At 36.3% G+C, this 23,723-nt stretch overlaps 4 protein-coding genes across 5 annotated transcripts in view; 1 reads left to right on the top strand and 3 right to left on the bottom strand.

Moving 5' to 3' along the window:
• The window catches only part of ubr1 (ubiquitin protein ligase E3 component n-recognin 1), a 33,680-nt gene extending 30,413 nt beyond the window's left edge, over window positions 1-3,267 (bottom strand). For both annotated transcript variants that reach the window (XM_084393534.1, XM_084393535.1), the window contains exons 1-2: window positions 3,131-3,267; window positions 1,709-1,974 (exon numbers count right to left, since the gene is read on the bottom strand). In XM_084393534.1, coding sequence (XP_084249660.1) covers window positions 1,709-1,974; window positions 3,131-3,166 — 302 coding nt within the window. In that variant the 5' untranslated portion in view covers window positions 3,167-3,267. The remainder of the gene's footprint in view (window positions 1-1,708; window positions 1,975-3,130) is intronic.
• A 995-nt stretch (window positions 3,268-4,262) lies between these two features.
• On the top strand, window positions 4,263-7,995 carry gpr132a (G protein-coupled receptor 132a). Its single transcript, XM_084394226.1, has 2 exons — window positions 4,263-4,427; window positions 5,982-7,995. Exon 2 carries the CDS (start codon window positions 6,001-6,003, stop codon window positions 6,961-6,963), a length of 963 nt encoding a protein of 320 aa, XP_084250352.1. The 5' UTR covers window positions 4,263-4,427; window positions 5,982-6,000; the 3' UTR covers window positions 6,964-7,995.
• A 2,900-nt stretch (window positions 7,996-10,895) lies between these two features.
• Window positions 10,896-16,685, bottom strand: LOC311281312 (uncharacterized protein). The gene is made up of 6 exons (XM_084394157.1): window positions 16,582-16,685; window positions 14,911-15,399; window positions 14,638-14,795; window positions 12,517-12,658; window positions 12,273-12,341; window positions 10,896-11,533 (listed from the first exon to the last, which is right to left on the bottom strand). The coding sequence occupies exons 2-6, from the start codon at window positions 15,124-15,126 to the stop codon at window positions 11,429-11,431; spliced, it is 690 nt and encodes a 229-aa protein (XP_084250283.1). The 5' UTR covers window positions 15,127-15,399; window positions 16,582-16,685; the 3' UTR covers window positions 10,896-11,428.
• Window positions 16,686-18,201: 1,516 nt separating this feature from the next.
• Window positions 18,202-23,723, bottom strand: part of eprs1 (glutamyl-prolyl-tRNA synthetase 1) — a 30,954-nt gene continuing 25,432 nt past the window's right edge. Inside the window, exons 25-34 of the mRNA XM_084392576.1 lie at window positions 22,601-22,673; window positions 22,430-22,509; window positions 22,243-22,344; window positions 21,976-22,131; window positions 20,825-21,022; window positions 20,576-20,749; window positions 20,235-20,395; window positions 20,050-20,128; window positions 19,894-19,958; window positions 18,202-18,638 (exon numbers count right to left, since the gene is read on the bottom strand). Coding sequence (XP_084248702.1) covers window positions 18,488-18,638; window positions 19,894-19,958; window positions 20,050-20,128; window positions 20,235-20,395; window positions 20,576-20,749; window positions 20,825-21,022; window positions 21,976-22,131; window positions 22,243-22,344; window positions 22,430-22,509; window positions 22,601-22,673 — 1,239 coding nt within the window. The 3' untranslated portion in view covers window positions 18,202-18,487. The remainder of the gene's footprint in view (window positions 18,639-19,893; window positions 19,959-20,049; window positions 20,129-20,234; window positions 20,396-20,575; window positions 20,750-20,824; window positions 21,023-21,975; window positions 22,132-22,242; window positions 22,345-22,429; window positions 22,510-22,600; window positions 22,674-23,723) is intronic.

Here is a 23,723-nt window from a genome sequence, read left to right as displayed (position 1 = left end):
ATTTTTTTTTTTTTATAGTTATTTATACCTCAAATATGCGATTTATATTGAGAAAGGGTCCGTTAGTGATTTTGATTTCGACTTCAGTGAAAGTTACATTATAACATTAGATGGTTGCAAAGACTATCTTCATGAGGAAGCCAATAGCAAAGACTTTTATGGTGAAAGTGACTGAAACAAGGTTGTAAATGCATTGGCTAGTGCTGTCATGGGAAATCCCCTTAACTGTTTAAAGGACAAAGACAAAGATATTGCTTTCCTCAGCACACATTCAACAGATTTTATGATTATGAATATAAGATTGACCTAAAGAATATCAGCTAGAAGCGGATAATGCACTTGCTTAGTTGATCTCTCTCTCTCATTACTCTACATAACACAAGAAGCTTCAATGAAGTGACTCAGCATTTCTTGTTGCTATTTCTAAAGTGACATATTAGAGTTAGTAACAGTGCCTTGGGCTCATCTGTTAAACTGTCAACCTGAGATCTGAATCCGTGGCGGAAGGAAGAGGGTTTTTAAAGACACTCCATTGTTGTTTTTGATTTATTTACACAGTTGTGCCGTCATACTGTTGTATAAACACAATATCACACTCCTAACCATGCGATATGGCTCTACATCAGCGTGGTTGTGATTGCCTACGGCACATTGGAGCCATATGGCACGGCTACTCATGTGATATTGCTTAATGCTTATATATAATATGTCTACACCTTGTTCTAATGAGAGGATTTGTGAGCGTGCAGAACTGGACAAAACTCCAGCTTTGAGCAGTTAGTGGATTCTAACTTAAACACCTCTGATTGGCCATTGCATTCAAGAACTCAACAGACATGTCTGTCATTAGCTACACTGCTCAATGCTAAAAAAGCACGTTGTAAAAATAACCATTTGATGCTCTCCAGAGTGTAAACACAGATGATATGCACAGGATCATTTGCCAAATCGCCAATGTGCTATTATTATTACGGAGCAAACTGATCCTAGACCAGCGGTTATGAGCAGATTTTTCCCTACAAGTCTAAAAGCAATCAGAAGCAGTGAGAAAATCCCATGCCAAATCCAAGTCCAAGACCAGGGGAAGCCTTTCCCAGCCTTACACACTATGTCTATAATTATTTACCCTTCATCTATTGTATTCATTGGTTATTTTAAGCCTGTTTATAATAGATTTTGTCATTTTCATGAAACTGTTGGCTGAAAATAAATCACATTTAACTCATCTTCATTGTCTAATTATTTGTATCCCATGAATTGTAAAATTATGTCATTTGAGAGTAGGCATTGAGGTCCACCCTATTTCACCAAGGTCCACTCACTTTAAAAATTCTGGCCTCGCCACTAACTTGAATAAGCAAAGCGTGCATTGTCCATTGACCACGGCTGTCCAATGAACAATGCGCATCGAAACAATGCCCAAATACGGAAATACCGGCCCATCAATCAGTCTTGCTGATGTACTCCTTACAAACATACATAGGAGTATGTTATCCGGGCGTCACAGCAAAATGGCTGCCCACTGCCCCCGGTGTGTGTCCACGGTTTGCAGTGAGCGTGTTCACTTCTCACTGCTCCTAATGTGTGTGCACTAACTTCGATAAGTTAAATGCAGAGGACATGGGTTACCAAACTCGGCCTTCACATGTCACTTTCAGCTGATGGTGACTGCATAAACCGTGAAGTATTTTTACTTCACCATTCTAACCTGCAGGAGTAGACGGTCTCGCCCTCTTTGAAGACACGTCCACACTGCTGAGCTGATGAGCTGCTGTTGTGTTGCTGTAGCTTCTCCAAGCCCACACAGGGGTCCTCCCCAAAAAGAAAGCACTCCAGAGGATACAGGAGGCGTTCCTCAACCTTTTGCTCCTCCTCTCCTGGCTGTGGCTCTCTCTCTAGGCAGTAAATCAGGGGGACCTGCTCCCCCAAATAGCTGAGTATAGCAGCCCCTCTGTTTGAAGCCTCCTGCCATTTCTGGTGGCAAAAGAGAAAGAGCATAAACAATATAGTAAAATTAAATTAAATGATCATATGATGAAATATGGAATTTATAATTGTATTTGAGTGTTCAAAAATTACATTTTAGCAATCAAAACACTCTCCAAAACACTGTAAAACGGTGAAAGTCAAGCTTGACAACTAGTTTAAAGATTTTCTTTATTGTTGGCACAATCTAACAATTACGATGAGTCTGATCACAGTCTTCCCAATCTTTTACAAAAATTTGATTATTGTTTAGACCAGGAAGAAATATATTTTAATTATAATATAACTTGATGATTGAGTTAACCTCACTGTCTGCCACAGGATCATTCAAGGAAAACCAAGGGTCAGTCCTGACGCATACTTGCGTTTCAAATCTAGCTCAACATTCACAACCAAATTTTTCTAAACTTGTTAAATGTTATTTGTGTGTGTGTGTGTGTGTGTGTGTGTGTGTGTGTGTGTGGGGTGAGTATAAGTTTTTAAGAAGTATAAGTTAGTTAACCACATATTAAATATGGCTAGAATATGCAAGACTACATTATGTACTAGCAGATATCAAATAAAAAACTATTATCAAATATTCTGATTATAAATAATGATTATATATATATATTGTTAAAAAGCTGCACTAAAAGGTGGAAAAAAAATTGCACAAGGCCGAAGACCTGGTAAAAAATTTGTCTCTCAAAAGGTCTTATTCAACTCAATTTAAGTGAGAGTGGATCTTTATTTATGATTTTCGTCGTTTCGTAAACAAATTAAACTTTTAAAAGCATCAGCCCGAAAATGTAACTAAAAAAACATACCATAATTTTCTACCAACCATTTAACACAAAATATTAACAGCTCATGTTACAAATTTAAAGAGACAAAAAACGTACTAAATGCCATAGAATATGCGATGATGTAGAATAGAGCGCTGTTAAAATCTGCTGCTTTACATGCTGGATGATAAACAACAATCATGTCAACAAAATCTGGTATCTGACCAAAATGTTCATCATTAAATCGTAAATAAAACATAATCTACAGGTTTACCGCACAGATTCAGCATATATCTTTCCCTGCTAAAAGCACAATCTATTGAAAAACTCGTGACATGCGATTGCATTTGTGTCTGAAGTGGTTAAAATCAAGTATTTACCGTGCTCAACTGTACACCGTTCAGCGACTCCGCCATGATTCAAATGCCGTAAAGCGTCACCACAGCAACACATCCAGGACGGATTTTGCAACAGTTTAAAAGTCTTGATGGATTCAATTCTTTAATATAACAAAAAAAAAAAAAAAGTTAAATATAGGCTACATTGAAATTTCATCACAGATTGTAATCAAATTATAAAAGCATGTGGTTTGACATACAAAATTACATAACACAAAAAAATAATATAAAAGGTTAAGAATTATGTTATATTATATAAAAGTAATTGTTGAATGTATGACTTTTTATTATTTTAGAGTATCAGTATACTGGAAGATTCAATCAAATTATTATTAACAAGATATTCATTTTCCCCTCCATTTTTAGTCCAAATTTCATTAAGTCGCAAGGAATAATAATGTGATGATAACGTTGTGTTCCACAGACGAAACAAAGTCATACGGGTTTGGGCCTATGCGAATACATTATTAAAGAATTTTAATGCTTTGTAAAGCAGCCATTTCCACACCATAGACAGTTGTTCCACACACACACACACACACACACACACACACACACACACACACAAAACAAACAAAAACATTTGTATCCCTGCAGCGCCCTCTGGAGGAACCTTTTGTCTTACGTTCTAAGTGGGTGATTTAACCCACTGAAGAGCAGTTGTGTATGCATGCAGTCCAAATATAGTCATGAGAAAAATGTTTTGGGTGTTTATCTAATGTTTAACAATCAGAGATTGCCTTATTCAAATATGACCCCATAGTAAACGCAGATGTGTTTAGGACCACGTTTTAGCACGCTTAGGTCAAATGCAACAAAATAAATAGGCTACTTACAGTAAGGGAAAGCGAGGTAAGTTCAGCCACCTCGTGTTTAAAGATAAAATAATGTGAAGAAAAAAACAATAATAATAATAATGTCCACAAATGACGTCGCCTTTGTAAGAAAATGTAAAATAAAATGTTACTCAGATGGCTTGCTGTCTCAAACGTATTTGATACAAAGGTATCAAAACGCATACTATTTGCATACTATTAACCCTTTGTCTACACCGTACGTGAGTGACAGCATCTCACACGTAACTGCAGATAACTGAACACTTGCTCATCCTTATCATCTCATTTCCTTTTGGCTGTGTCGCTGGACGGATCTAACGCATTCGTGGGGATGAAAAAGAGCGTTCGGGCTTGTATTACATAATATAATTTGACAAATAGGAAAAGAGATTGATGATATGAACACTGAGACTGAGTAGAGTTTCCACGATCACCTGGAAGAGGTAACTGTTTTATTCGTTATGCAAAATAGTTGTGGTTTCAACTTACCTCTTCAAGGGAAACAACCAATGCATCATGTTGTTGAATTGTAAAATCAAATTTGATAAAACTACTGATAGCTACTGTTCTGAAGCTTAAAAAATGCTACAAAAGAACGCTTTTTAATGCAGCATATCCTCTTTTAAGAGCTATACTTGTAGAACATTTTGACATCATACTTTTGTTATGTTGTCAAACTCTTATATTATATTGATATTATATACTTTCTATTGGTTTTCTCTATCAGGATCGAATGTTTATGATTTTGTTAAAAGATGGATAAAAAGACTTTAATGATAGTCAGCATTGTTTAAAGCTGGGTGTAGTGTTTTTTTTTTTGTTGTTGTTTGTTTTCTCCTCATTAAAAGCTACACATCTAGAAATGAATAGTACTTAAAAATGTTTAAAATCATTTATCAGTAGCCTAATAATCTGTTTTATTTACCATGGTGTGGGGCGCTCATGGTGGTCGCCATATTTTCAGTAGGTCACGTGACGATTAGTGGCTTCATAATTCATTCAGTTATTTCTGTAAGTTCAACTAAATGGTGTGGTCCCATTAGTGAAATTTTAGCAAAATTTTGCTGGCATAAAAGGTCTGTTGTCTATTGTCAATAGTGTAGCGACATATGTCGCACAACTCACAGAGAAGTCTCTGTTTCAAACCAAGCAGCTTTTCTGCTGGTAATGCGGTGAATCTCATGGACCTGTTGCACAATCTGTCAGAGGAAATCTTTTCCCCTCACTTAAAATTCGCAATTGTGTGATTCTGGACTGGTTTTCCCCTGCGAAAATTCCCTGAACAATGTGACCGCACCTTAACTCTGATTAAAATGGCCATCTCAAAAATTGTGAGTTTAGTTTGTCCAATATATTAATACATTGATTAATATAAAAATGTCCTGTATATAGTATTTTATAATATTTGACTTTGCTGTGGGAAATAATCTGAGTGGAAACGATAACATACTTCTGAAAATGTATTTATTATACTTAAAGCTACACTGTGTAGGATTTTCTCCCATCTAGCGGTGAAATTGTATATGACTACCAACTGAATATTACTTTCTAGCCCCTCCCATTCCGAGGGCGTTTTAACTCCTACGGTGGCCGTATTATTTCAAATCTTCCGGCAGTCGCGAATAATCTCCCCCTCGCATTCGTCACGGTGCCAATGAGTGTCAAAACGCGAAAGGCGAAGCTTGAATTTCCAGGTATGTCCCTCTTTGGCTAATGTATTTTCAAGATGGAGGCGCAACATGGCTGCCGCCATTCGCTCGTATGTATTCTAAATGGCAGATTCTACGCTTACGAGAATACTTGATTAGTTGGTAGAAGGAGTACATATCAATTTGAAAGAACAAAGTGTTTTTTGCAGAGAATCAACTTAAAAAATTACAAAGTGTAGCTTTAAGGTAGCACTGTTTAAGATGCCATTGCCATACTACTGCTGCTAACCGCATGTTTCTTTAAATGAACGCCAATTTAACTATTTTTTTTTCTATCTTTTTGGATAGTCTCAGCCTCCCAGTGACCATGAACATAACCAGTACAACATCAATACCCCCAAACCGCACAAACGGTTGTGAGCCGCCTTACGATGAAGAAAACCCACTTCCACTTGTGGCTCTCTACAGTATAGTCATCACAGTAGGTCTGCCTGCTAACCTGATCACAGTCTTCTTCACGCTCATCGAAGTGTGTCGGAAGAACGTTCTAGGAATCTACCTCTTCAGCCTGTCAGTATGTGACCTGATGTACCTAGGTACACTTCCGCTCTGGGCCATTTACATCAACAGAGGCCATCACTGGGAATGGGGCTCTCTGGCCTGTAAGTTCACCGGCTATGTGTTCTTCAACAACATGTACATCAGTATCTTCTTGATGTGCTGCATTTCCATGGACCGCTTCGTCGGGGTGGTCTACGCCGTGGAGTCTCGAGGTCTGAGAAAGATGAGGCATGCCGTGATCATCACTGTTGTGATTGTGGTAGTCGTTGCTGTGGGACACGTGCCGGTTTTCATCATGACAGAGGGCAACTCGGAGAAAATGGAGGAGAAGCGGTGCTTCGAGCCAAGCAACCCCTCTGATGTTGTGACGGCACTCAACTATGCCCGCTTCTTCATCGGTTTCTTCATCCCGCTGTGCATTTTAATAGTCTGCAACTTGGCCATCCTTGTTAACGTGCAAGCTAGCACGGGCCTGAAGCTACGGACCAAAGTCAAAGTTCGTAACCTGGCCGTGGCTGTCGTCTTGTTCTTTCTGGTCTGCTTCACGCCTTACCATGTCATCCTTTTGCTACGCGCCGTCAATTACTCTTTGAAGGGGAAATGTGACTTTGAAAGAAGTGTCTACACACCCTATACGATCTCTCTGGGTTTGTCTACCATCAACAGTGCCATAAATCCAGTTTTCTACGTTCTTACCAGCGACAGTGTTATTAAGAGGATCCACAAAGGCCTGCAAGGGTTACGAAGCAGTTCAAGATCTTCTGAGTAATATTAATTAACTACATGTACTTACTATAGAGTTACGTAAGTACGTGTAACTACGTCACCTTAAAATAGTGTTACCGAATTTAAATATGAAATGTTCCTGTTATATTTGTTATATTAAAATGAATCATCCATACCTTTGATATCATTACAGTAACAATTCATTGATCTTTTTGTGAATATGTTTTGACTGTTACTTTTTTTATCAAACTGTCATTACTTGATTTGTTACGGTGAAACAACTTCTCTCTGGTGACGTATAGCAGACTTTTCAAATAGTTTAATAAATCCAACCTCTTTCATTCAAATTACCAACTTTAATTCGTTGCGTAGCTGCATTGGGATATTTTTTCCCCTCACTCGAAATTCCACATCGCATGGATTCCTATTGAAATTGCTGGACTTCGCCCACAAAAAAAAGTTGAACAACGGCAAACGGGACGCATCTTTTCATACAGTGAAAACCTTAAGTAGTTATTCATATCTGAAAAGTTTTCTGCCAAAGTCAAATGGTGTCACTAACATAAAGCAGGAAATTATATCATAGAAAGGACCCTTGTTGTGACTGTGTCAATGTCTCTTATAATTTAAGTTAATAATGCATGACATTTCTAAAAAGTTGTATAAAATAATTGAAATACTTTAACCTTATTTATTACTTGGTTACACCGCATGACATTTTCAGAGTCATTCATTTGAAACTATAAAAGTTTTCACAACAATATGAACCTGCCATAAATAAAGAGACCTTTCTAAAAACTTGTAAACTAGATTATGAAAAGATTTAGCCAAAGTGTGAATTCAGGAGAGCATTATGCAATTGTCGGCGAAATGATGCGAGACGCCACAGACACTTGTAGAGGAAATGGTTAGAGCAAGGTGCTGATGTGCAGAAAAAAAGAGGATGTTTTGTCCGCTTTCAGGTGAGAATCACACGTACGGACTGTGTGCCTGCATAAAGACACGTAGTTACACAATCAAACGCATGTGGCTGATAAAAGGCTTCTTTTTTATAAATAAAAAGAAATTAAAGGTGGTCAAATGTATCAGTTTGGTGATTCATTGCTCTCTAGAACTACCGAAAGTGAAGTTTGTGTGTTTGGAAGATGCTTTTATTCAAAGCATTTTATGGTGCATTTAAGGGTAAATGTGGTTCTGCCACATATGATGTTCACATAATCAGCTTTTCATGTTCTATATTCAAATCAATGCAAAACATTTCCAAAAATAATACATACACATCTATATAGACCAAGAGACCTGTACAAGAAATGATAACAGAGTAATCAATCAGTTCTCCCTGAATAGTTCTTGATGCTTTAAACTTTGTGTTGCAGTCAGGACTTTGAGCGTGAGAACGGATGCTCAGATCAAATGTGTTAACTTGTATTTTCTGTGACCTTTTTGACTAGTAGTGAACTTCCTATTTGCTAGGTTTTACCAAACATAGAGTAGTACTGTTTTTAGTTTGTACACAAGCACAATGACAGGAAGTGTGACAGAACTCGGGAGTGCCACATAAAGCTAAATGTGTCAGTCGACTAAACCAGGCAAACGGTTCAAACTGATGAACATTAAACTTGACTAATTTGGTGATCAATTGTGTTGATATAATTAATAAGCTTGATATCAAATTAGCCCTAAACTGGAATTAGCTATAGTAAGTCACAGGAGTTTACAAAGGCATTCTTTCTAACATAACATACAGGAAGCCCTTTTACATTTTATGAATTGCATATAGGCTACACAGATTCATAATAAAACTATGTAAGATATTCAGTCAAGAGCAGTGAATGGTTTTCTTTTCTTTTGTTATTCGATTAACATTAACATAGACAGCAGCAGGTAGGCCTATATGAGGCTGCTGTCACTTAAGACCTTATGTATGAATCCATTATTGGATAATAATAATTTCGCCTAACTCTACTTTCAGTTTAGACATAACTGACTGTGTTTAAGTGAATGCTCAACAAGATGGCCATTTTGATACATAGATGTGTATATTTAAGCGTTCAGGTCACGTTGTCATTGCCTGTCAGTACCGAATTCAGTACTGTACAGTATTTATTGTGCTTTTTAAAGGGGTCATATAATGGTACATGCACTTTTACAAGTTGATTGTACTGAAATGTGTGTTGGCAGTGCCTGTACACAACCATCATATAATGATAAAAATCCATCCAGTGTTTTTTTTTTAATGTCCTTATATGTTTTCCCCTGTCTCAAATCAAGCCGTTCGATCTTGTGACGTCACAAAATCGACGCCCCTCCCACGATTGTTGATTGACAGCAGCATTTCAACACAGACCTGCCCTCGCTCGTGAGCGAGCTGTCAATCATAGTCCGAGCGGTCCGACGCGGTCATTGTTGATACGCTGGAGCACTGTCTATGAGCAGAATGGCGTCTAAGCGATTGTGGTGTTCTGTTCTTGGGTGTAATAAGGAACACAGCATCATTTTGATGTTCTTAAATCTGAACCGCTGAAGACGCAGTGGCTGAGTTTGTTTCGAAGGGAATATTCCCCACGATCAACGTCAATGCTTTCATGTTTGCGCAAATCATTTCACACACCAGACTGCTTTACAAACGAGGGTCAGTATAAAGCTGGTTTTGCTAAGAAGCTGCTCCTGAAAAAAGGATCGGTACCAACTATTCGTGTTCCTGCTGCACCTCCAGAAGAAGAAGTGAGTGTAACGTTTTTTGTAATGATTCCTGTCTTGTGTTTCCCTTGTCTTGTGTGGACTTTAGTTATTTCCTGTTCTGTGTCATGTTTTGTAGTCCTTTGTAGTTTTTCTAGTTTATTAGTATCCCCAGGTGTTTCTGATTAACCATGCCCCCTTGTTATCTTGTTTAGCTTGTTAGTCTCTGTATTTAAACCCTGTGTCTTGTTTCAGTGTTTGTGGGTTCATGATGTTGTTAGATGTTGGTTGTGCTGTTCCCTATGTCTGAGTTTTTGAGTCTGTCTAGTCTTTAGTTTATTTAATAAAAGTACTACTGCTGCATTTGGATCCTGCTTCCTTCTATGTTCCAGCCTGCCACGTTACAGTTTTATTAACCTTTATATTAATATTTATATTAATCTTTGCAAATCGCTAGCACGCTTCACGATGAATGCGGCTGTTTACACTCAGGGTACATTACGGCATGTTTTCTATATACAACGTTCTCAATAGAATTCATAATCCCACGTTTATAATGAACAACGCGTTATGGTTATTATGTTATTGTGTTACGGTGTACGCACAGAACAGAGGGGCGGGGTGAGCAAAGCTCATTATCATTTAAAGACACATGCACTGAAACGGCGTGCTGAAAACAAAGCTGTTTTTGACCAGGTAAAATGAGTGTTTTCTTACAATACTAATGAGAATTTTTAATTAAAGTATATTACAAACTTTTAATTTAGACCCTAAAGAATCATATTAGCTTGTACAAAAATGGCATTATATGACCCCTTTAATAAATCATCAAGCATATCTTTTCTTTTCATGTATCCATGTTTATTTTCTGCTCTGTCATTTTTAAGCAGTCCTGCTCTGCACGGATATATTTACATACAGAAAATATAGACAAATATCTATCGATGTCATCATATCGCCCAACCCTACTCCACGCATGAAAAAACCCTGACTGAGTTATAAGATATACTTTTGTTAAAGCATATGCAAAAATTGTGACTGACAAAAATGTTTAATCTGTTTATTACTGATGTATTTGATGTACTGAGTCTAAAAAAGGACTTCCAGAAAATGTAATAATCTATTTTTAAGACTCATTGACACACCCAACCAGAAATAAATATTATTCCGTAAAAGTTTAAACTTCTCTTTTTTATTAAACATTTGAGTTACATTTTTCAGTCCTTTTTAAAATAAATAAAAATAATAATAATAATAAAAGGCAAACTGATCTAGAGTGCAGGAGGACAAACTATTAGAGCTGTATATTCATTTATTCTTGTTTAAATATTTCCAATATAAATATACCAAATACATTCAAACATTTAAGATATCAGTTCTCAATAAAAATAACAGATTTAAGAACAGTAAGCAATGAGCTTAGGCAGCAACAGACAATTGAATATATAAATAATGATATGGCTGTTAACTTCATATACTTGAGGTTTGATTTTGTTCTTATTAGGCACTTGTTAGTTCTGTTCTAATGCTTATGTTAACAGCCTCTTATTTACGTTACTAGTAAGTGTGTATGTCAAGTAAGTTAGGAAATTCTTCCTGAGCTAGTGTGCATAGTAGTACGTCCCTGTGCTTTTGTCAAGCAGGCTTTACTGGGATATATTTGTGAAAGTGCGTGAAGACCTTACCTGTGCTTGTTTGTGTATACATTAAGGAAAAAAGGAAAAAGTTTGTACTTTGTTTAAAGAGACAGTTTACCCAGGTACTGTGTGTGTGTGTGTGTGTGTGTGTGTGTGTGTGTGTACATGTGATGTTTATTGCAGAGGATCTTTCTAGTGCTGGTTGGGCCGCAGGTTCATGTTGTACTGGTTGAGCCACTGGCGTGAGATCTGATAGAAGAATCCTGGAGAATTTTGACAGTGTGATGATGGCATCAGCTACAAAAAAAAAAGTTTAAAAGGCAATGAACCTGTTAATTTTTTACCTTTAATTCATTTCCTCTAAATCATTTAAAAAAAATACTTAAAAAAAACAAATAAAACAAATCATAGACCACCTAACACCTCAAATTTGGAGGAAACCAGTTTAAAAAATACATAAAAATAAAATAAATACAAATTCTGTTATCAATTACCATATTCACCCTCATTTCAATCCAAACCTGCATGATTTTTTTCTTCTTTTGTGGAATAGAAAATATATTCTGAAGAATGTTGGTAACCAAAATATTTTGGTTAACTTTGACTTCTATTGAATGTCCAAACAACGTCTCAAAATATATTTTGTGTTCATGACAATTTTCATTTTTGATTGACATATTGAAATATCTTTATTTTTACCAGTCCATAATTTTGGTAGACTGCCATCTTAATGTTGTTAAATCGCTTAATCTGACAATCTCTATTCAGTTTTTGCCAAATATTAGTTGGTTTTATGCCTTTTCCAAGACATTTCATGCTTTTCATCTTCAGAAAGATCTTACTTCCTCCCCATATTGCATGAGAACTGTGACTTGCTTAATAATGTGAAACAACCTCTTTAAATAGGTTTTACATTTACCTAAGAAGACCTGGCAAACTATTTCACCAGTTATCTAAAAAATATATTAGAAATGAAACAAACAAACACTTTCTTTGAAAAATGACTGTACTGAAATCATACTGATATGTCACCAACCTTGGTTTGAATAAGAGCTCCAGGAGGGTCTTCTGGATTTTCTAGTTCAAGATCAGACAGAGTTGTGTTCTGAAAATAAAAAATGAAAGTTGCTTTATTTTAATAGTCTGAATATGTAACAGCACAGCCTCTCCCCTCAACAAGCCACATGAGGTATCAATCATGTCTGTAGCACAAAGGATGCGGGTCGAGTGATGTGCTAAATCTGAATACTCCGTCCATAGCCATGTCACTCTCTACGCACCTGTGAGTCAGCGCGTGCATCGGGGTGTCTGAGCTGCAGTGATTTCAGCAGTCCTTCATGGGAGTATAGTTTAGGTTTGGGACCGGACAGTCTCAGAATTCTTGACCCAGACTGTAGATGACACCAGAAATGTGCAGCTTGGCTTGATGAGAAAGAGAGAAAGAGACTTTTGACAATGACATTCCATCATTTAAAACAGAGTAATAATTCACAGCATTTTACTGTGCAAAAATAGTTTGAGCACATTGACGCAAATGATGACAATGTACACACATACCATTAGATTTAAATGTTACATTATCTGTTTTAACTTAAATTTTAGTTGAAGGGATACTCCAGTTTTTTTGGAAATAGGCTCATTTTGCAACTCCCCCAGAGTTAAACAGTTGAGTTTTACCGTTTTCGAATCCATTCAGCCGATCTCCGGGTCTGGCGGTACCACTTTTAGCATAGCTTAGCATAGATCATTGAATCGGACAAGACCATTAGCATCTCTCTCAAAAAAAAATGACCAAAGAGTTTCTATATTTTTCCTATTTAAAACTTGACTCTTTTGTAGTTACAAAGTGTACTAAGACCGACGGAAAATGTAAAGTTGTGATTTTCTAGGCTGATATGGCTAGGAACTATACTCTCATTCCTGCGTAATAATCAAGAAACTTTGCTGCCGTACCATGAGTGCAGCAGGCGTAATGATATGACGCAGCGCCTGAAAGTAGTCCCCAGCTCGGTAACTTTCAACATGACCGGGACTAAGTTTGTCTAACCCATTAGACCTATTTTCATATCATTACGCCTGCTGCACTCATGGTACGGCAGCAAAGTTTCTTGATTATTACGCAGGAATGAGAGTATAGTTCCTAGCCATATCAGCCTAGAAAATCGCAACTTTACATTTTCCGTCGGTCTTAGTACACGATGTAACTACAGAAGAGTCAAGTTTTAAATAGGAAAAATATCAAAACTCTTTGTTCATTTTTTTGAGAGAGATGCTAATGGTCTTGTCCGATTCAATGATCTATGCTAAGCTATGCTAAAAGTGGTACCGCCAGACCCGGAGATCGGCTGAATGGATTCGAAAACGGTAAAACTCAACTGTTTAACTCTGGGGGAGTTGTAAAATGAGCCTATTTCCAAAAAAAGTGGAGTATCCCTTTAAAGATTTAGTAATTTGGCTTTGTGTTTTTGTCATTTTTAATAATTATAATACTACGTATTATAAAGCACCTTTCCTAAGCTCAAGGTCACTGTGGAAGAAGATAAGAAAGTTTTAGTTTAGTTTGTTTTAGTTATTTTAGTCATTCAGGTTAAATTAAACGAAAGTGAGAAATGTTGCCAAATGTTTTTCAACTAACAATTAAAAATTATAATTTTAATAATAATAATAATAATATAGTTATTTTCCAAACATTTAAGATAAAACTTTTTTTCTTTTTGTTTTTTTTTACAAATATCAGGACTTTGTAAAGTTTTACAATCTGAATCTCTATACGATATGATTTCCGGCTTTATGTTTTTTATGTTTCTATTTTTTTGGTTGCACCACATGATCTTATTTGTCAGATAAAAGTTTTCAAATATTTATAACGCCTTAACAAAACTGCTTCACTGTATTTTTTATAAAACATATTCATAATAATAAAATGGGTAACACTTTCGTTTAAGGTCCAATTCTCACTATTAACTACTTGCTTATTACCATGCATATTACTAGGATATTGACTGTTTATTAGTACTTATACAGCACTTATTAATGCCTTATTCTGCATGACCATATTCTACATCCCTTAATCCAACCCAACCCCTAAACTAAACAACTACCTTACTAACTATTAATAAGCAGTAATTAGGACTATATTGAGGCAAAAGTCGTAGTTAATAGTGAGAATTGGAACCTAATCTAAAGATTATGGCAAGTCATAGTAGAGTAATATTCAAGTTATTGTTTGTATGATGTGCATTTATAATTGATTTTGTGAATAAATGAATAGATCCAAATAAAAAACCAACAAAAAAAGTAAAGATGGCTGCTGTAACGACTTTGTCTAATTGCAAAGCATCTCACCACAACTGGGTTTCATGATCTCATAGTGAACAGTAGCAAAAGCAATAGACTTGTACCTTGATATTGCTGCAGACTGAGAGGGCATGTCTAATGTGCTCTGTTGTAGCTGGGACAATGTAGGGATTTCCATCATGACAAGATTTTTCTCTGCCTCCTCAACTGGAAAGCAGTCATTAAAAATGAACCAGGGATTTACCTTGTCACCATTTTCAGCCTGTAAAACAACACAATAACACTTAGCACAGACATAACGGTTTGAAAGTATGTCACCTCTAAATGATTTTAGTATCATGTAACCACAGTTAAATATGCAAAACTGCAGAACGTACGTTTTCAGGAAACTCGAAAGTTCCTGTTTCTGTCACAGGTATGGTTGATAATTCCTCCTTCCTGGTTTTGTCCTGTAATCCGCCCAAGTCTGACACCCCTTTGTCATCTTGCTGGGGTTCTGTCCAGTCCGCAGAACTGAACGTGGACCATTCGTCAAACCCTTCACAACTTTGAAAATCATCTTCACCATAGAGGTCCAACATACATTCCCCCATTACACACAACAACGCAATCCAATAACACCCGTGACGCTATTACAGTTGTGTCTACATCTAGTTGTTCTATCAAGCTGTAGCAGGATCAGCAGGGGTTGCCTCTATATTGTCCTAATTTCTGTTGTTGTCGTCTTTGAAGCTATGCTTTTGGCAGTGTGCAGTTTGCAGGGAGTTCCCATTGTATTTCAGAGGCAGGTTAGATGACACATGCTTCCTTCCAAAGACATTTCCTCAGTCGCTTTGCTTCGATTTCCAGGAAGAGGACCGAGGAATCTGAAGACAGGGAGAAACAAAATGTCTGTGGAGTAAAATATTACATTTTACGTAAACATTATATTTTATTTACACTTTATTAATCCCTACAGGACAATCGCATATGAGGTATTTATTGTGGAAAAAAAAGATAAATAAATTTTTTTCTCACAATTGCTAGTTTATGTCTCGCAATTCTGACTTTTATCTCACAATTCTTAAAAAAGGTCAGAATTGCAAGTTATAAACTCGCAATTGCGAGACATAAAGTCAGAATTGTGAGATATAAAGTACATTTCTGTTTTGTTTTGTTTTTTTATTCTGTGGCGGAAAACAAGCTTTCATAGGTACTTGTATCTTGTTGGTTATAGAACATTCATTAAACACAATTTAACATTTTTAATAAAAACAGTTGAACAGAATACTTTTTTTTTTTGCAAAAAAGTAAACGAAAATATACAACTATTTATGAGTACTGTTTATGAGTTGCTGCTTTCTGGCAGACGATATAGGCTGCCTATGTGTAGATACAATCGTTTTAAGAAATCCTTTGTACCTACGTCGATTAGACTTTTAAATAAGCAATACTTTTTATTTATTTTACATTTTTTATGTGCTTGTGTATGGTTTATGGATTGTTATGTTTTTGGTCAATGTATGTGTATGTGGGTACCAGAGTCCAAGACAAATTTACAAAAAAGTGTATTGTATTGAATTGAATTGAATCGAGATGTAGTATGTATTTCTATATCTATCTATAAGATATAAACTATTATGTATTTTCTAACTTTCCAGTTTTACATAATCTTTTACAGCAATAATTATGTTATGTAGAAATTCGGTACGTTTTTTACATTTAAATATTAATTTAATCTCTTATAAACGCTATATGTTATATAGAGAATATTACAGTCTGAAAGGAGGGCTCTGTGAAGGCTGAGAACCACTAAAAATCATAGCTTACATTACAAAAAGTTGCTTTTTGACACAAATATATGATTTTTTTTTTTAACAATCAGTTATCACTTTAACGTATTTTTATTAACGTTGCTTTGCCTTTTCAACAATGTAGAGGTCAGATTAACAGACCAACAGTAAACAGATTAACAGTAAATAAACCTTTTGTGTGATACATTCTCTAATAGTAAACAAACGTCTTGTGGTTAAACTGACTTACGCCAATAAAACGACAATCACACTTACCCTCATAAACAAACAGCAATAGATGTAATAAAACGCTGATTGTCTATAATAGCCTAGTTATTCCACGTAGCATTTCCGCAATTTTCTTCCACAAATCTGACGTCACGCGAAGAGGCGGAGAGAGTGAAGTGCGCACCTGTACGTTTGACAACACGCCCAGCACGTGCTCGTGTCTAGAAGGGTAACCGTCGTACTGCAAAAGTCTCGCGAGATTCACAGTAACTTACATTATCTCGGCTCATTATTAGATTTTTCTCATATTATACATTCTCTTTTTTTTTTTTTTTTTACCAATTTCACATTCATAAATGCAATTTTACAAATAAAACCCAACTTAATGATTTTGTTGACTGAAGTAAGGCTACATGGACAGTAGGCCTATTACTATTAGAGTCTCTATGAATAAGAAAGCTATAAAGAATGTGTTATATAACGACTTTGTGAGAGTTTTAATGACCTTTGCAAAGTATTTATTTAATATTTTTATACCTTTTTCTTTAAAAAAAAAAAAAAAATTATTACCCACTGACACTTTTTTATTTTGGTAGTTGCTTCTCTCTCTCTCTCTCTCTCTCTCTCTCTCTTTGTATGTTCAATATTTGCATTTGAGTGAAAAAGCATGTATAATAAATTATGTTTATTAAAAAATAATAATAATAAATAATGCTTTTTATAAATAACCTTTATGATGTTTGTAAAAAAAAAAAAATTCTCGCTGGAAAATACTGCTTTACAGGAGATGAATTGCTTCTTGCCTATGAATTAGCTTCTAGCCCCTGCATGCGTGGACGTTTTTCAGAGGTCTATTGATTCACACATTATCATACCGGTTCCAAAATAAAATAAAAACAGTCCTGAAGAGTATAATGACTATCGCCCAGTTAACTTAATCTGCATTGTCATGAAGTTTGGAGAGGATTATGATGTGGAAGTTTAAGGAAGAAGTTTATCAAATTGATACTGGTTAAGCTCCATCCACACTACGGATTCTGACAGCTGGATTTTTTGCCATCGGATTCTGTTTTCCCAATGTTTCATACACAATGAGGTTCTTATGTGTACAAAACCAAACCTGGTGAGCTGTCGGAGATAGCTTTGTGGTTAGAACATTGATCTAAATCACTGTTGCACTTTGAGTGACCTGAGTTCTAACCGAGGCTTGAGAAGTTTTCAAGTCTCTCTCTTCCTCTTGTCCTACATACTGTCCTATCATAATAAAATGCAAAAACACCCGAAAAAAAAAAATCTTTAAGCTGATGCTGGTTAAGCTCCATCCACACACACAATAAAATCACCATCTTTTAAGCCACTACATCAACATCTCTCATCATGGGGGTGGGAGAACGGATAAACCAAGTTTAGTGTTTTGTTCCCTCATATTTAAAAAAAATATATATTTTCCTTATATTTTGATGGTTTAATTGAACTTGTAGGGACATTAAAAACTATCCCCTCCTGACATCACCTTTGGCCACTACTGTAGTGTAGTAAATGTTTATGTACATAAAGAAGAGTGAAATCCCTTGGTTTATGGAGTGTTACGTAATCATTTAAGAAAACACCTTAATTTCTGATCCCCATGTAAACATACCAGACAAGTCACAAAGAGCACAAAAACAATAGAAATTAAGAATCCCTTTATTACAGATAATGTTTGTTTACAATTGTCAGCAATTTATTTAGGACAAAGATGTGCAAAGGTTTAGTATGGTCGCACAGAACATCAAATCTCAGCCTAAAACTCTGCCTGTCAGCTAGTAAATCTGTGACCAGAAAAATAGAGGATTCCTCCAAAATATAGTAATAAGCAGTATTTAGAGTGGTTAGAGATGATGACAGATGGCTTACAGTTATCCTACTAGTGCATTTGATAAGGGGAGTCACTATTTTGGGATGACAGACGGTTTCAGTAACTGCGACCGAACAACGTGTAGAACTGAGCAGGCTCTTTCCCGCTGACGCACATCTGGCCGGCCTGCAGGGTCTTCAGCGGGCCGAAGGGGATACACAGACTCTTGGCTCCCATTGAAGGTGCACCAGGCTCCAGGTCTTGATCCCTGGAGACACAGGAAAAAGTGTGTGTGTTAAGAGTACCCACTTCTATCTTATCTTTTTTCTTTGAATTGATATAATTATATTCTAGTGTTCAAGACCAGAGGTTTTTAAATAGGGCTTCCTGGGGTCCATAAAAAAAAAAAAAAAAAAAGAGTGTGTGTGTGCATCTTTGGTTAATGTATTAACTTGTAATGTATCAATTTTTAACACTATTACAGAATTTGATATTAAGAAATAAATAATAACTGTGTATAAAAAAAGCTGTCAACTTTGAATGCTACCAACTTACAATATTAGAATTAGTTTCGCCTTTAGTAGTAACAATATACAAGATAGTTTATATTAACAGTTTGTATTAATGAAATAAAAAAATATATATTTTATTACTTTACACAAATAAAATGAATGCCATTTGGGCGAGGTAGAGCAAGATCTATTAAACCACAAAAAGATAAAAAACTATGATTTATTCAACTTTAGTTCAAATAGTCTAATACAAATGAAATGTTTTGCCTAATAAATAGCCTGATAAAATGTTCTATAAAACCTAAAAATGTCAGCCTTTAAACCATTTTTAAGAGATATAAATGGCATAAAGTAAACAGTCATGATTCAGCAACAGTAGATGATAATCAAGAAATTGTTTGGCATAAATGTGCAGTGTTCATTGATTGCATTTCTCTAAAACCACGAGCTAAAGAAAGGCACCACAGCACATGTTTTTACTTGGAAATGTGCAGCGCTCACATTTATTTCATTACATCTTTGCCCTTTGAATTTTAAATCACCCAATTTTGAGACCTTCTTTTAATTCTTACACCATTTAAGATATTTAAGACTTTTTATGGCCTTAAATTTGATACATCACGCGTTGCATAAACTAGTACTACTATGACCAACTAGCAGTTAGTTAAAGGGCAATGAATCTTACTTTTTGGTATCAAATTAGACCAATGGATGTTTTTATGTAACTGACTGACATTTATGAATAGTCTTAAAGAAAAAAAACGTGATGACTAATTTATACAACTGGCCCCTTAATTTAAGACTTTTTAAGGACCTGCTGAGTCTCCATATCACACGTAATATTTTCTACATTAAAATATATAGCTGCCTTTATATTGTAGGAAAATAATTCCATTGCAGACGATCATCATATTTGGGAGATTTTGGCATTGAAATGTTTAAAGAAAAAATACTAAACTGAATACTGGTTATCTAGGAAAAACAACCCAAAAGCATAGATTAGTCTCTTACTTGGCTGTTATCTTCTTAATCCAGTCCTCACACTCAATGCCTCCACAGAAGGGAATCTGTACAATCTGTAAGAAATGGCATAAATTAGGCACCTTTCTGGTTTTAATTGAAAATAAATAGTATCCAAAGAGCTCTGGATCCACACAGTTTACTTACCCTTCCCTGGTCCAGATCTTTCTGGAATTGTTCCATCGTATCGGCCACAACCATGTGTTTGTTCAAATCATCAGAGGCCCTGTGACGAGGTGAAAATAGTAAATCATTCTGCCTCTGATGGAAACGGCAGATCTCAAATGTAGTGATACTAGGTGAAGAAGTCGAAAGCAGGAGTTTGTTTGTACCGTTTAAAGAGATTGTTCTGGATCTCTTCTAGAAGGTTTGGGATTCTCTTCACGGCATCAGCCTCTGGCACAATGACTTTCTGTCCCGTGTCTCTCCTTACTGCTACGAACTGGCCCTGTTTTAAGTCCTTCGGCCCAACCTCCAACCTTATGGGCACACCCTGCATTCAGAAAACAGGGCGTCAGACAAAGCTTTCGTGCATTGGTGGTACGGCTGTGCGATTAATCAAAGTTTAGTTTCATAATTTAAATTATGAAAACACCATAATCGAGATAAATTATGAGCTGCATTCTATTCCCTTCCTTTAATGTGATTATGCTGAGATGAAGAACCTACATACCTTCAGCTCCCAATGATTGAACTTCCAGCCAGGTGAGTAGTTATCCCGCAGGTCGGCCTTGACTCTGATATTGGCCTCCTGTAGTCTGGAAAGATACTTGGAGCACTGGGCCAACAGAAGATCTTTCTCTGCTTCTGGCAGTGTGGCTGTGATGCCACAAGGAATGATGACGACCTGCAAACCAGAGTGTAAGTTTGCTTACAATGCTATAATCCATTATAAACAAGAAATGATGGATCTCCTGCACACCTGTAGACATGCTACTCTGGGTGGCAGCACCAGGCCCATGTTGTCTCCATGAACCATCGTCAGGACTCCGATGGTCCGAGTGGTGATTCCCCATGAGTTCTGGTAGGCCAGCTGCTTCTCGCCTGGTCTCTTAGGGTCCTCAAAAACAATATCAAACATCCTGGAGAAGTTCTGGCCCAGGTGATGTGATGTGGCACCCTGAGAGAGCAATAATGAGTTACTGCAGTACGTTAATACTGCTACAATACTTCTTTTACACACCCTGCAGGTACATTTGTACATTTTTCTGAATGTTGGGGTGCTGCGGGTGTTCTCCAGGGCATTGTTAAGGTGGTCCGAGTGCTTTTAAAATGCTTCACATCCCTAACCCAAAATATAACCAATCGCAATAGTGATTCGTGTCTTAGCAAGCACTACTACTAAACAATAGATTTGGGAGGAAAAAAGCCATTCTTGAGACAAACTAATGAAAAATCTATTTATAAATGCTATGAGATGATGATATAATGGCTGATACAATAAGAAAAAAGTAACTTTCTGCAGCAGAGGTATGGCCGACTTCCACTGTGTTCCAACATGCACTAGTTGTCTTTGAATGTTGCGTTTGTGTCTTGTGTGGTTTGTAGCGTATGTGTTTTTAAGATGCCATTGCATGCTAAATAAGTTTGAATTTAAAAATACAAGTCTAGTATGTATTGACCTTTGGCGCATTATACAAGCATTTTGAAAATGTATGTTTATATGTAAACAGTCCATTCTGTCTTAAGGGATTGTAAACAGAGGGGAATGGTCTCTTTGTTATTTACTCCTTGTATTTTTTTGTTTTCATGTATCATCATTTTTTTTTTTTTTTTTTTTTTTTTTAAACAGTACTTTTATAATTCAATTTTGTTTATAATTAAACAATTAAAGTAATTAAACAGAATTCAACATTATGGACATCAAGAGCCAAAATGCATAAAATGCTAAATACATAAAAAAATTAAATAAATGTATTGCAGCTAAATATAGTTATAATACTGAATCAGAAGGTCTATGGCAAATCTCAGCCCTACTAAACAATGACTGTAAAATAAAGGCCTTGATATGCTCACGGCAAAGTTCTTTTTAGTTCTTCGCTTAGGAGTGAAATAATTTCAATATACGCTTACCTGAATTGCTCTGCCGCTTGCTGAGATGTAAGCCTCCACAGTGGTGGTGTAATCTCCTCCTGCAAACTTCTCCTTCTCTGTTTTCCTGCCCTTGACCACAGGGATGGCCATCAGCTCCTCGTACACCCGTGTATACAGGTCCAGAATCTGCAACACCTGCACACATGATGGTTAAAAGAGTGGGTCAGAAACATGCTACAACTATTTCAAGATCAGCATGTAAATATTAAGTTGCGAGTGAGGCGTGACTGATCACATTTAACCAACCTCCTCTACAGCTTCCTCTTTGGTGGCAAAGGCTGTGTGTCCCTCCTGCCACAGAAACTCTCTGGTTCTCAGGAAGGGCTGCGGGTGTTTAAACTCCCAACGCTGAGAACAGCAAGAAACTGAATAAATACACAGGCCTTTACTTGAGATGTTTTTGTAAAAGTGTACGACTGATGCTGAAACTGACCACAACATTGCACCACTGGTTGAGTTTGATTGGCAGGTCTCTGTGTGACTGGACCCACTTGGCATAGGCAGGATACATCACTGCATCAATGTAAGAAGAATGCAGATGTATTAAAAAGCTAATACAAAGATAAGAATCCAGTCCATTTCAGATACAACTGCAGTTGCTCACCTGTCTCACTAGTGGGACGTACAGCGATGGGCTCCGCCAGCTCTGTCTTTCCTGATCTTGTCACCCAAGCAACCTAAAGACATTTGCAGATAAAAAGCACAAATCTTTGAGTGGCTATTTATACATATTTATTATCCACACACTGAAAAGCCCCAAATACAATCCACCATAACATGATCTTTTTCCAATCATCCATTATTATAATTTTCAAAATATGCACTTATTTGATTAAAAACACAATTTAAAAGAAAATAACTTCAAATAACTTTTTGCTATCTTAATATATTTTAAAATGTAATTTATTTCTGTAATGGCAAAGCTAAAATTTACTCAAGTCTTCAGTGTCACATGATCCCTCAGAAATCATTCTAATATGCTGACTTAATTCTCAAGTAAAACTTCGTATTATTTGTTTGTATGTGAATGCTGTTTAACATTAATATTAATGACACGAGTGAAGCACAAAGCTTTGTTTACAAAATAAATAATAGGTTAGCAATTAAATGTTATATTGCAGCCATGGAAAAGTTTGAATGCATGATGAATGAGAGAGTTGTGCGTGAGCCCATAAATTTAAACTTTGTCGGCTTTGAATTCTGGTTTGTGATCTGGTCACCCGATTATCAGCAAATTTAACAATATTCCATTAGTTATTCCATATAGAAAGCTTGAATTGTCTACTTTTAAACAAAACAATTCAAAACGAAAATAAACCGACTAGCATATGCTTATGTATTCCGTATGAAGTGTGCATTTCTCTCTATAGGCGCGTTCACTGCGAAGACGACGAGTCAGCATCGTCAACTTCATCTTTGCAGCCCGACACTGACACAGAAAACACTTTATTAATAAACAATTCAAATGTCTCCTTGCTATATTTGACGCATTCATAACCATTACTTTTGCCGGTTCTTTGTGACAGCTGTTATGTGCATTACTGGCAGCGTCACCATCTGGTTACATGAACCCGTCACCACCGCATCAGCACCAGACCATGGAGATTTTATTTTAGAGAATAATCGCACAACCTATTAGATATTCTATAATTAAATCAACTAATCGAATATTCAAAAATCGTGACTCATCCCTGCATGGAATCTCTTGTTTCTTTTCCCATATCGTC

Source organism: Rutilus rutilus (assembly GCF_951802725.1).
Source record: "Rutilus rutilus genome assembly, chromosome: 21".
In the NCBI taxonomy this organism is placed as follows: Eukaryota; Metazoa; Chordata; class Actinopteri; order Cypriniformes; family Leuciscidae; genus Rutilus; species Rutilus rutilus.
This window is presented reverse-complemented; position numbering and strand designations above follow the sequence as displayed.

Excerpts from the sequence above, each read along its gene's own strand:
- gpr132a (XM_084394226.1), top strand. The coding sequence starts at position 6,001 with ATGAACATAACCAGTACAACATCAATACCCCCAAACCGCACAAACGGT.
- LOC311281312 (XM_084394157.1), bottom strand. The coding sequence starts at position 15,126 with ATGGGGGAATGTATGTTGGACCTCTATGGTGAAGATGATTTTCAAAGT. Across the intron at positions 14,796-14,910 it reads CTTTCGAGTTTCCTGAAAAC|GCTGAAAATGGTGACAAGGT; the intron begins GTACGTTCTGCA and ends GTTGTTTTACAG. Across the intron at positions 11,534-12,272 it reads GAGCTCTTATTCAAACCAAG|CTGATGCCATCATCACACTG; the intron begins GTTGGTGACATA and ends TTTTTTTTGTAG.